Source organism: Notamacropus eugenii, chromosome 2, assembly GCF_028372415.1.
Source record: "Notamacropus eugenii isolate mMacEug1 chromosome 2, mMacEug1.pri_v2, whole genome shotgun sequence".
NCBI classification, from domain to species: domain Eukaryota; kingdom Metazoa; phylum Chordata; class Mammalia; order Diprotodontia; family Macropodidae; genus Notamacropus; species Notamacropus eugenii.
In genome coordinates this window covers 150,658,962-150,673,262 of record NC_092873.1, presented here as the reverse complement: position 1 = coordinate 150,673,262, position 14,301 = coordinate 150,658,962, and the positions used below count along the sequence as shown (strand labels likewise).

Genomic DNA, 14,301 nt, shown 5'->3' with positions numbered 1-14,301 from the left:
AATAGCCTTATTCAGGAAAAAAAAAAAGTTAGGACCTTAGAGATAAGACTAATTACAGGTCAGCTTGAGTATTGTCTTAGACTGAGAAAACTCCTGTTTTTTCTTATTGGAGCCCTGCTTTGCCCTAAATCAGGATAACTTTTAGTTATGTGTGATTCTGTGGTGAAGAAAAGTTAACTCCATGATTTCTTGGCATTGTCCAGGTGGAAAAGAAAAGAGTACAAGTGGTATCTTCTAGTGGTAGAGAATACTGCTGTCTAGTTGCAGTTAAGGAAGAAGATAAATGGAGTAGGCAGTCAGATACAAAACTTGAAGAGAAGAATCCCTGCAGAAATGTTTCAATTCCTTAACAATATTACAGAAGAGACAAAGTATAAAACATTTGCCCTTTTGCGACTTTCTGTTCACCTGAAAAATGATCCCTAGAAGTGGATCTCTGAAGTCTTTGAAAATTGTAAATGCATTCATTGAAACATTTATTATGTACTTACTATGTGTCAAGCACTGTGCTATATGTAACAAAACAATTCTTGCCCTAAATGAGCTAGCTTAGAGAATAAAATACAAAATATAGTTCCTAGTAGAAATCACTAACAACTGGAGGGTTCAGAATGGGCTTCTCTGAGTGGATCTTTTAAGTGAGCTAAGGATTCTACATGTCTATTAAGAGGAAAAAAGCATGTTTTTATCTTCTCTTTGTAATCAAAATGTATCATTGCAATGATTTCATTACAATTGTCTTTTAGTATTTTTTTAAATTCATCTTATTATAGTAATATCTATTTTCCCTTCTGGTTCTACATAACATTTGTAAAGAACTTAGTACAGTGCCAGGCACACAGAAGATGGTATTGTTCACACTAGTCTTCCCATTTTTCTCTGAATTCCTTGCATTTTATATTTCTTATAGTGCAGTTGTATTCCTTTGCGTTGGAAACTACAGTTGGTTCATCCTCTTCCCAAATTTTGGAAAGTCACTGTTTCTAGGTTTTTACTCCCTCCTCGAATGGTATTACGGATATTCTACTACATGGTTTTGTTTTGTTTTTTTAACTTAGGGGGTGTATATATGTATAATCTCTGTATATGTGTATAGATAGATAGAAATATATAATCTCCGCATACATATGTATATATATAGTAATAGGATGAATGGGTTAAAGGATCTGAGCTGTATAATTACTTTTCTAGAATAATCCAAGAATCACTTAAATGTGTTTCCACTAATATCATGCATTTCTATTTTTTCTTGTGACTAGTCATATTTTTATTTTTTGACTGAGAATAGTAATGTTATAACCAACATGATCTGGTTGATTGAGATTAAAATGCCTTCATCATAGGACCCTAGGTTAGAACGGGATTGGATCATTAGAGATCCTCTAGTCTAGGCACTTAATTCATGTGAGAAAACTGAGTCTCTCAGAGGTTAAGTGAATTACCCAAGGTCAGTCCTTTTGAATATTCTTTGGACAAGTTAGTCTCTCATTGTTTCTTGTAAGTTTCTAAAAGTCCAGTATATAGATGTGTTGTATATTGTGAAATGAGTTTCCATGCCATAACTTGTAATGAAATCACAGATAGAAAGCAAACAAACAAAAAAAAAAAATCCAGGCATTTCCAAGGTATAAAATAATAAGTATCTATCTGCCCTCAAAGAATGTAAGATCATTTCCTGTAGGGAATCTTAGCCTTTTTCTGTGTCATGGATCCTTTTTCAGTCTGGGGAAATGTAGTATCCCCTCCACAGAATAATGTTTGTTGTCCGCATTAACTAAAGGAAGTAGCAAATTGCAGTTCAGTGATAGTGAAAAGAAATGTGTAATTTTTTTTTATCCAAATTCATGGACTCCCTGAATTCTGTCCATAGTTCCTTAGACCTGAGGTTTAAAGATTCCTGATTTAGTGGGGAAAATGTAGTTTAATTGCTTAAATTAATGAATTGATTTTATTTTAGTGGGATTTTATATAAATTATTGATCTGTGTTTCCTGGGATTAGGAGCTGCATTTGAATTTCTCTGTAAGGAATTAAATTGGCAATAATAGATTTGTTTGGGAAAAGAAGTTATTTTAAATGATCATATTGGCCATGTAGTGTAGTGCAAATGTAGATTAGTTTTGATTTTTTTAAAGGAAATTTCATAACGAGAGTGCATCTGATAGGTTCATTCTGATTAAAATGTCTTTGTAAACATGTACCCCAAGATACCAGTGCTTTCCCTCCCTTAGCAAATTATTTCCTTCTAACTTGATATATTCAGTTCTTTTCATAGATAAGATTTTAAAAAGGTACCTTATCCAGCAGACAGACTTTGTCCTTTTTTTCTGTCATGGTCAATCACAAAGCAATTAGGTTGTTGTATACAGGTCATTATTGCAAAAATATTAAATGAGTTTCAACAAAGTTTTCAACTTTTGTGTGTTAAAGGAATTGAAGATTAGATGACTAGAATAATAACGATAATAATAATGGATAATCCATCAAGGGGGGCTGGAGGCTTAATAAATACGTTGATTGTTGAGGAAAAGGAAAATAAAGAGGGTTTTAAAAAAAGTGAGAAGGAAACAATTAATGAGAGAAGAGGTAATCAATATTTTTTAGTTTGATTTGGGCCTTTATATATTTCTTTATGCTTTTTTTTCTAGGCCAATTCAGGTGAAATATTACTACGATTTTCATGGTGTCACTCTTTTCAAGATCTTAAACCACTGTTTATAGTCCACATTCATCAACTATTATTTTCAGTCTACATGTTAACTGTATGGCCTTTTCCCCTCCCACTTTCTATCATGAATCCTCTTTTCCAGTCAGATTGTTTCTTTTGTTATTTCCTTACTTTTACTATTTCCACCACCTCCAACAGTTTCCATTTAACCTTCAAATATTTAGCTTATCTTAACCTTGTCTTAGAAAAATTATGGCACTTAAGGCCTTTGCTACTAGTTTAATTCATGATTCATTTTTATCTTGCATTCTGTATTCTGTAGCTGTCTAACCAATAAGAAGTTAAAATCTCTATATATGAAAGTATTCATGTTGACATCATAAATCATAGAAATACTGAAGAAATTTTATGTGTTTGTGTCACAGGTAATTCCTCCTTTCTCAACAAGATTGTAAGCTTCTTCAGGGTAGGGATTATGTAATAAACTGATCAAAGCATATAGCCACATCAGTTGATTTATTGATGCCTGTGCATCAATGAATAAATACTTATTGATGCATGGGTTGAAGGATAGTGGAAGCCACAGCACTGTCCATTTGCAGGATTTTTATTTTCTGCCAAGGACTACATTGCATTTGACATTGCCAAAGCTGAGTTTTCTGATAAGACCTGTTTGAAGAATCAGGTCTTCTTGCCACTGTTGTGGCAAGAACTTGAGACCTAAAGGAAGAAGTTTTGGGGCTAGAAAGACCATAAGATATTTGAATGACTCTGTGGAAGGTGGAAGAAGTTACATACTTATCTCAAATATCAGGAGGTAGAAGTCACAGGGAAGTGGATTTGGCTGAACATAGGAAGTAACTTTAATAACTTAATAACTGGATTTGGCTAGCAAGGTAATGGAATAGTTTGTGAGATAGGTTTCTGATAGGAAGTTTTTATACACAAACAGGGTAGACATCTTTTAGGGTTGTTAAGATGGTATACAAAATTGTAGGCTTCTTTCTAAAGAAAGAGTCTTGAGATTTTATATCTTAAATATAAATACTATGCTTTAAATGTCTTTTCCAGAAATCCTGCTCTGATGATTCTTTATGGTACTATGTGACCTTGGGTTCTAGAAGGTTATGCCAGTGAAATGCAAGATCTGTCAGGTTCTGCCATGCTGAAAAGACTTCAAGTGGTGGTCCCAGGGAAAGACCAAGTCTGGTTAATGAGAAGCAGTCTAACTAATCACAGACAGGCACATCACAAGTAGGCTAGACTTATGGTGATGAAACTGTTTTTAGCCATGAAACAGGGAAAGATTTAAAAAATTCTTCCATAGTCCTGTGTAGGCTACTTGTGCTGCATTGCTAGTCGCAGACTCGTAGGAAGTAGGTGCTCAGAATCATACAATTGTTAGACCATTAACAAATTTCAGTTGACTATTGCTATGCTGACTATGAAATTCTTGTTCAGTGACCAGTGAGTGAACATAATATTGTTGAAGGAGCTGAATCATACCAATCTTGATATTCTTGATAAAAATATATAGAAGAAAGAAGTTGTAATTAAACGAGGATTGCACACAGGTTGTCCTTAGAGTGGCAAAGAAAGAAGTTGGCACAATGGAGTTTTGTCCATCACGTATTGCAATTTTAATGAAAAGGTTTTTTTTTTTTGCAAAAAAGACCACAGCCACCGTGGAAAGAACTGTAGCGAACACACTAGCATCAGTAACTGATGATAAAGTATAATTTTTCTGGAGAACTTGATAAGTTTGAATGAAATCAACATACACGTTTTATACTTGGCAATTTCATTGCTTTGAAATTAAGCTCTTTGACATTTTTCTTGGAGCTTCCTTATATGAAGATATTGTGAATGTAATTGTCCTTCTGAAATTTAAAACCTTCGAACTGCTACTTACTAAAATGTGAAAATTAGAATCATTTTACTGTTTTGATAATTAATTTTAAAGCCATTCAAATGACTTTGAGACAAAACATCTAAATTATCATTCCCCTTTGGACTAGACTTGGGATCTGATCCTAACTCTGCCACTAATTTGTTACACAACTTAGGGCAAGTATCTAGGTGATCTCTAAGAATCCCTTATGGTTTCTAACAGTATGAATCTAGAGATCAGGGTTTTTAATCTATTGAGCACCTGTGTAACATTCAAAAAGTCTCTTAATTCTTTTTCTTAATCTGTGGAATAAATAGGATTAATGACTGCTTTACCCATCTGAATTGTATGAAGATCAAATGAAGTAACAGGTATAAGTGTCTTAAAGTATGTAACGGTTAGAGTGACTTTTAGTTAGGGTCTGTATAAATGATAAGACTTATTCTGTAAATATCTGTACCAAGTAGTAATGAATACAAAACTTCCTTTTAAGTAATTGTAATCAAAATGTAGTCTTAAAACTAAATCCTGATGTTACTTAGAAATCTTTTCCCCCCCTCTTTCTTGTTAGCGGATACTTTGTTTTCAAGGAGACTGAATGGGAAGTACAGACTTGAGCGACTTGTACCTACTGCAGTGTATCAGCACATGAAAATGCACAAAAGAATTCTTGGACATTTATCTTCTGTATACTGTGTAACTTTTGATCGAACCGGAAGGAGAATATTTACTGTAAGTGCTTATTTTATTTATCATTTTAAAAAAATTCAAACGAGAGGCCAGAGTTAACATCTTGCAGTTTTCATATAGCTAAGCTATAACTTAAAATTACTTGAGATTTTTATAGCTGTATTGATAAATATATGGCAATTATAACCCTAAAGCTTTTCAGATAGTTTTATTAACTTAAAGAAAAAAGAACATGAAACATTAGGGTCTTTGTTGTAAATTAATTTGCCATAGTTTAAGGTTTGATACAAAGCATATCCATCCTCATCCAAGAGTGTTGGAAATATGTGATAGATGTATTTATACTGTATAATATAGTCCTCCATAATTTGTGTGTGCGCGCACATGTGCGTGTGTACGTGTGCATGTATATACCTACACACACAATTTTGATTAAACTTTGGTAAGATAGGGATGTGAACTAAACCTGTGATTTTATGAGTATAGGGAGCTCCTTGGATGAACAGACTCCCTCTGCCAGTGAAGAGGTTGGTATCTTCTCTGTACTTTATGGTTTGTTGAACACTGAAAGTTAAGTAACTTGCTCACAGTCCCTAAGTCAGTATATGTCAGAAGCATTGCTTGAACCCTGGTCTTTTTGGCTCTGAGGCCAGCTGGTTATCCATTACTCTAGAATGCCTCTCATTAAACTCTAGTATATGTCCAAAAATCATTTTAATTGATTTGTAGTTTGGGATTTTATAGCAGTATTTTAATTCCAACTTAGAAGCATCTCTGGGATCTATTTTTTTTTTAACTATATATAAATTAGCAGAAAATTAAGATGTTTTGTTTTAAACCTTAAGAGGAACATCATGTAGACGTTTCTTCTCTATCAAGTTATGGGAAATTTCATCCTTTGTCCTTATCCTTTAGTTCTTATTCTGCATAGAAATTCTCCAAAGTACATTAAAACTATGGTATTTGAATGTGCTTTACTTGGCTATGTTTCTGACTTTTTTTTTTAACCTCTAGAAGTGAAGAAAAAGAAGGTTATTCATCAGTAATCAGCTTATGTAAGAGAGTTATTTACTGTGAATAATTTACTTTCAGAGGTGTTTCTTAAGTTCATTAGGGTGAAATAGAATAGGGCAGTAGATTATTAAATGTTACTTTATGGCCTTAAAGTATTGGCTTATTCTTTCGTGTTTGGTGTTATTGAAAGGAAATACTAAAATGAATTTTTAAATGGAAACTCCCATTTCTCCTTTTGCTGATGGGAGCTAGCAATGGGATGGTATATCTATGTAAATTATAATAAATCTCCTCAGTTACGTAAATCTGATCTTAAACTGAAACCTACTTTTTTTCTGCCTTACATACCCATTCATCTGTAAAATAGCTAAATGGCGAGATGTAGGGAATTTAGCCTATTGCCACTTTAAAAAAAAAATTCTGGCACTAATCCAAATAAAATTGACCTCAGTCACTTTTAATATTAGCAATCTACCCTTTCTTATCTAACTTTCACCACTTCACTGTGAAATAGAATAATAATGATATTTACTAAACTTTCAGTGTGCCAAATTTCAAAGTGGAAATCAATCTCTGCATGTTCTCTGTAGTGCTTCAATATAATCTGAGGAAGCAATTTACTTGTTTCAAGTTAAAGCATAGTGCCATGCTCGTAGAGGGGACATAATAAATGGACTTAATTGAAGATGCTGTGTGACTCAGATCCAGCTAAGACAACCAAAATTTTAAATGACCTGTTCTGATGCATGTTATTTGCATCTGAAATCCTCTCAGAAGAGTCATAAATGGAAAGGAAGAGAATTTCATGATTACACAATTAAGTATTGGGGCTTTACTTTGGTTAACATAGTATATATTTGGAATTCACTTTGTTTTGTTGTTTATTCCTTTTAGTCATGTCTGACTCTTGGTATAGACCCCTTTTGGAGTTTTCTTGGCAAAGATCCTCTTACTTTGGTTAACATAAGACAAAGATAACTATCAAAATTAAGAAAAATAGATGGCCCATTAGAGTGCTCATTATATATTGTGTTTTCCTGAAATAGTTTTAGTACTTTGTAGAAAATTCTCACATCTTTTAAAATGTAAGTTCTTGTTTCCCCACCTAATTCAATTTAGAAGTACTGTATTGTGTACTTATGTTTATACTTATGCATAATTTATATATTTATACACATATAGATACACACTTACTGTGTGTACACTTTAAATAGTTGTGTCTTATTTGGAAGTTTTGTGGGAAAGAAAGTAGAAGTAATTAAGTTAATGTTCCATAGATATATGAAAAAAGCCAATGTAGAATTAGGATAATCCTCTAACACTCAAGTTTCTACCTTTTGGGGGGGTATTAGAATGGTGGGCAAGGGAACTCTTATATAATGGTTACTCTTGGGGTTGAGGTAACAAATATGCAGACCCTGACATTGACCATGTCAAAAAATATATGTCTCATGCTTTTTGAGTCCATCATTTCTCAGGCAAATGAGTGACAATATTCATCCTTCATTCTCTTGAATTATGTGGTTGGTTAGATCAGAGTTTTCAGGTCTTTCACAGTTGTTCATTTTTACAACATTGTTGTTCTTCTGGTTCTGCTTATTTCAGTCTGCTTCAGTTCATACATATCTTCCCAAGTGTTTTTGAAACAATTATATACATCACTGTAGTATTTTATTACATGCATATACTGTATATTGTTTGTCCTTTTCCCAAATGATGTATTCCCTTTAGTTTCCAGTTCTGTGCCACTACAAAAAAAGTGGCTCTGATTATTTTCATATGTCTGGGTCTTTTTTTCTTTTATCTTTTTGGGGCACGGACCTAGTTCCCTTTATTAAGGAGGCAAAAGAATGATTTAGAAGAGAAATCAATGTATTAACAGCCTAAAAATATAATTTGATTCTTTAGTATTACCATCAACTTTCCTCCACCAAACTCAGAATATTAATGTAATTTTTATTGGTTATTCTCAGGTAAACATAAAAATATAGTACAAACATTTATAAAAATATATTATAAACATTTATTTTTCATTGTTATGGAATTAAACAAATTTAATGGCATACGTGAAGTGCTAGTTCTAGTCAAAGATCCTATTTTACTTATGAAGTAAGTACTTTTACTTTTGATTTTCTGGAGGTCTTATAATTGCTTAGGTTGGTTCTTGAAGGGTGTGTGTTGATACTAACGTTGTCTGTCAGTTCGAAATCTCCACAATCTGTGTAATATTGAAATGGAGATTAATTAGGTAAGGCTTCAAGATTATAAATCTCCCTATTCCTTCATTTATGAGTTTGAGATAGTGGTACCATGCTTATTTCCTTTGTATAGGATTGCTAATCTTAAAGCCATAAATGATGAGTTCTAGGCATCTATTTCAGATAATTTTAAAACTTTCTGAAGGTTATATTTATTTGAGTAATTCTTATTTTTATCAGTTCAGCAATTATTAGTCAATTATATGTTACGACTTTAGGTAGGTACTGATTTAGACTGCATTAATGAAGCAGGTTACAAATGTAAAGAAATTTTATCAAATTCCCCATTTTTCCTCTAGAATTAGAACCTCATGCTATAAGCATTATCTGACAATCTGACATTTTGACCTATATTATTTGACTATATTAATATATAGTATAGTTTTAGTATAACATGTAAATATTATAAGCAGAACTCACTTATGTATATTGTGAAACTGCTTCAAAGTCATTTGGCTTATATAACCTTTTGAACCATTATTTCTATTGATCTAACTGACTGCATAATACTGTATCAATACTTTATAATGGGCAGTTGGTTATATATATACATATATGTGCTCGTATAACTTGTTGCTAGATTGAAAACTTTTTGTAGTTACCATTCTATAGTATGTTAATTTTTAGTTCTATAGTTATTTGAAAACTGTGCTGACAAACTAGTACAGTTCAAACGACACATGAATGTAGGTGAACTGGTAAGGTGCTGGGGATGGGGTGTTCGTTACCATTTAGGGACTAGAACATACAGGATGTTTTACTAGCAGAATGTTGGTGTGAGAACAGAGGGAAACACCCAGTTAGAATTTATCTCTTTCTCCCTCCACCCTCATTTCCTGGTTCTTTATTTTCTTCATGTTTTAGTTCTTTAATTTCTTTACAACATTTAACCGTATTTAGTGTGTGAACGTAGTTGATTAATGACTCACTTTGAAGTGGTGAACTTTTTTTTCCTTTTGAGGGCCACAAAAGTAAAGTAGCAATTTAATTCTTTTTCTAAGAGAAGTATAAAATGGTCCATTTATTTTCTTTTAAAATTAAGTTTAGGTACTTAACACCTTCAGTAAATAAAACAAATAGTTTTTTTTTTAAAGTAGTAACAGTAATAGTAAAAACAATAATAGTAAATTTTAAAATATAGCTATATGTTATGGGCACTTAAAAGTAGAGAGGCAGGAAAGACATGAGAAAATCAGAAACAGGCAGATAAAGAGATAGGATAAGTCAGAAATATAGAAACAAGTACATATATTATGCATATAGAGAGAAAAAATGAGTAATATATGGGTAGAAGAGATAGAGATAGCAGCTAATTTTATGTAGTACTTTTAAGTTTTTAAAGCCTATTATATACATACTTAGATTTCATATATAATATCATGCCCGAGGCTGACTTTGTAACTACCTGTTGTCAAATTGCCTCTCATGTATACCATGTAAATATAAAACATATGTCATTGTTTGATGAGTTGAATTGATCTTCACAAAAAAGGAAAGAGGCAATAGTCCCAATGTACTTCACCATGATTATGATTAGATCATATCTGGAGTATTATATTCAGTTTTAGATAGGAGTTTGATAAGTAGGTAAATGTCCAAAGGAGGAAAATCTGGATGGTAAGAACCTCAAGGTCATCATGCCATGTGAGGATCAACTTGGTTCGGAATGGGGACATTTAGCCTAGAGAAGAGAAAAGAGACATGAAAGCTCTTTTTCAAGTATTTGAAGAACTGTCAAGTGGGAAGAGGTTTAGGTTTGTTGTGCTTGACCCCAGAGGACAGAATTATGAGCCAGCAGGTGGAATTTCCAAATATATGTTGATGTAAAGAAAAGAAATTTTGTGAAAAAATTATAGCTGTCTAAAAGTGGAATGGGCCACTTTGGAAAGTAGTAATGAGTTTCTCCCATTATGAAAGTAATGAAGCGATGGCTAGGTGACCTCTATTTGGATATGTTGTTGAAAGGATTTTTTTTTTTAATTATGTAGATTAGATTAGATAACCTTTAAGGCCCCTGTCAACAGCGATAGGGGAATCAGGATGGTGACAAGCCTCAAGGTCATGCTACAAGAAGACTAAATGAAGTAATGGGGGAAGTTCAATCTAGGGTAACTAAGATTGGAAGAGGGATTAGATTTTTTTTGCTTGGTCTCAGGAGGAAGACTTGGGGTAATGGGTTGAAAGTTGGAAAAAATCAAATTTAGGCTTTATATAAAGAAAAAAATTGTTTTGGTTGGTTGAGGGGATTAATTTCTATTCTAGGATGTTTCAGCGTGTAGCCAGTATCAATTTGGGTTCCCTAGCTGTCATTTTTGAGAATTCACAAAGGATGGGTTCATGAGGCTTTGTTCTAATTAAATGCCTTTTTTCTGTCCTTAATACATTTCTCTTCTACACACACACACACACACACACACACACACACACACACACACACTCATACTTTATTCACATAAATTAAGTACCATCTTGTCCATCAACAACCTTTTTTTATTCCCCAGTCCGTAATAATACTTACCCACTTTTAATATCACAGATATTTGTCATGAATTTAATTCTTTAACACAAGAGTTCTTCAATTTCTACTTCTTATTCTTGGAACCAAATCAGTACCCCCCATTATGTAGGGAAAGAGATGTGACATTTGACTACTAGATGACTTCATTCACCATTCCTGAGATTCCCCAGACCAAAACTCCCTTCCTTGATTTCTTATCTATATGTATCATTTCTCCCTACTAGCATGTAGTAAGCTCCTTGAGGGCAGCAACGGCTTCACTGTTGTGTTTGCATTGAGTGCTACTTTTATTCTGTGTAATCATAGTGGTGAGTGACCCAAGGAGCAATGAAGAAACACATTAAACACAGGTTATCTGCAGTTTATTTCCAGAGGTAGAGTATCAGGGAGAAAATGTATGATTGGAAAAGAAGGTGGGTTATTCACATGGTAAGAGCAAGAGATAAGAGACCTCAGAGTACTCTACTAGTATCCATGGAATAGAAAAGAATAGCAATAGCTAACATTTTATGTAGTGCTTTTAAAGTTTTCAAGACTCTTTCTTTACAAGTTTCTCATTTTTTCTTCACAGCAAATCTGAGAGGTAAAGCTATTGTCCCCATTTTACAGATGAGTATACCGAGACAGGCAGGTTAAATGCCTTGTCCAGGGTCACACAACTAGTAAGAGTCTTGTCTAACATTTTGAGTAGATTCTCTGGAGGATTTAATGGAAGAATGTGGACAGGAATAACCTACAATTAGAAAGCACAGATGGTTGATAATTTGTACTAAGATAATACCCTCTTCAGAGATATCACAAAATCATTGAAGTATTAAGTAATTTGCATTCTTAATAAGCTACCAGTGTATTTTGAAGTTCTATAAGGAAAGAGGGACTGTGACTTATTTAGTTTTGGCAAGTACTATTTCAATGCAAGAGTTTTCATGTTTATTTGAAAATATTTGTTAATCATTTACTATTCACAAGGCACCATGCAAAGTGCTGGGAATGTGAAGACAAAAAATAAAGAAAGTAAGCCCTACCTTCAAAGAGCTTATATCCCATTTGGGAAATACAACATAACAGATAAATGCAAAGCACTTTGATGTCCCTATTATATCTTATGAGTAGGGTTAGAAGAAACCTCAGGGGCCATCTAATTTAATCGTTCCATTTTGCAAATGAGAAAAATGAGACCCCAGCTGGTTAAATGACTTGCCCCAGGTCACACAGGCAAGCAAGTAAAGATGGAATTTGAACCCAGGTACTCTGTTTCCACAACCAGTGTTTTTTCTACTGACCTACAACTTGCGAAGATCAGGAAAGACTTGATGGAGGAAGTAGTATTTCAGATAAGCCTTGAAGAAAGCTTAAGATTCCAAGAGATTGAAATGTAAGGAGAGAACACATTTCATCTGTGGGTGTGGGTAACAACCTGTGAAAAGATATGGAAGCAGGAGATAGAATGTTGAATTCAAGGTTGGTGGAAAGTGGAACAAAAATTCTGTACTTTGAAAAATACTGAAATCATACAAAAAGTATTCTTTTAAGGTAATAGTAGATTAACTTTTTAATTTTTCATTAGATTTTTTTTCCTTCTCTTTTCTGGCTTGCACCACAGTAGGAAGATAGTAAATATTATTGTATTGACTTAATGATAGCAGGGTGTGGAAAATGGACAGGCTTGAATTTATTATTGATTGAAGAGAAACAAAGACAAACCTAGAAGTTTCTATTTTAAAATCATAATTACTAGCATACCTGTAGGTGGCAGCAAACGTTTATTAAAAGAATGAGAGAGAAACTTGAATATAATAAAGAAAAAACTTAGTTCATTAAAGGTTTTTTTCTGTTTGTTTCTGAGTATCAGGGGGATAGGAGAAATGTCTTTGATCTTTTATGAATATTTGAAGAATAAAATTCCAAGGATTAGCTGGAGGTATTATTCTTAAAATAACTTAGCTTGAAAATTAGAAAAAAGAAATTTATTGTTCAGGAAAGACCAAGTTTATTTTATCAAAAACCCAACAATCAACTTTACTTTTGCTTTTCTGGAAGACTGTCCTGCCAGAAAATAGTGGGAAACATAAGACTTCTTGTTTTGAGACTCTTAATAAAATTATTTAAATATATAGGCCCACATAGAAATAATTAAATGAACCTCAAATGAATCTGTGTTTATTTTGGTTTTGTCTACATTATAATATTTGACCAGCTAGCCAGATGATCTATTAGGTTATAAGCTATGCCTTTCAAATTTTTTTCAGCATGTTGTACATTTAAACTTGAATAAGTTCATCCAGTGGTATTTTGAAGAGGTGTTTAACAATATCTAACCTAAATTAACTGTAATTATGTGTATATCACTTAAGAAGAGACTGTAGGAATAAACTAAGAATTTAATGATGTTACTCAGAGGGAAAGTGCAAAAGGATCAATATGTGTGTGTAGAGTTTTTATTAAGTATGCTTACGTGTGTCAAGGAATCAGTGCCAGATACTGTGCTAAATGCTGGAGATACAATTACAAAAGTTGAATAGTCTTTGCCCTTCTGGAACTTTTATTACTAATAGGAGAAAATATTAGATATGGGGAACTAGTGGCCATGGCAGGATATTTTGGTCTGGTATGTCATTGTAGTGATGAGTGGAGCCATAAGAGATAGGTTAATTTGTCCTCTCTATAGATCAGTATTGATGGGCTTATTGTTCTTAGAGCAAAAGATGAGAAGCTGTTAGCATTCCTGGAAAGTAAGAAGAGAGCTGGGGTAAATTCCCCAAGGGGATGTGAAGTAGGCTCTGATTGGTTTGGAGCTGGCTAGAAACTATGGACTTTATAAATTTTTTGCTCATTTGCTGACCCATCGTGCAATTTGGCCTTGAGGCAGGAGTTTTAAAACTGAGTGGGGGCCTCCGGCTATCTGGAGGTTCTGTTGCAAGAAATAAAGCCCTGAAAAAATTTGTGCTCTCGGGCCTTGCTTTCCTAATTAGTTACTGCCACTTTCCTGTCTTTCTGGAAATCCTCAGCCATATTTCACCTCTTTTCTTAGTTCCATAATAAGTATTTATATATTGCATAGATACAATCAAATCAAATTATTTCTTTCTTTTCTTGTAGAGAAACTCTTACCTCTCACCTCTAACCACTTACCATACCTGAACCTTTTCAGAGCAGAGTACCCAATTCCCAGTGTGTATATATACCTTTCCTCTTAGAAAGTAACCTCTTTAAGGACAGGGACTGGTAGCTTAGCCCTTGCCATGTTGGCAAGTCAAGAAGCA

The 14,301-nt window shown here is 33.4% G+C and overlaps 1 protein-coding gene across 2 annotated transcripts in view; it reads left to right on the top strand.

Moving 5' to 3' along the window:
* Nucleotides 1-14,301, top strand: part of PHIP (PHIP subunit of CUL4-Ring ligase complex) — a 182,572-nt gene that overhangs the window by 38,434 nt on the left and 129,837 nt on the right. For both annotated transcript variants that reach the window (XR_011974371.1, XM_072642656.1), the window contains exon 7: nt 5,130-5,290. Coding sequence is in view for 1 of the 2 variants with exons in the window: in XM_072642656.1 (XP_072498757.1) it covers nt 5,130-5,290 (161 nt within the window). In the remaining variant the exon portion in view is untranslated. The remainder of the gene's footprint in view (nt 1-5,129; nt 5,291-14,301) is intronic.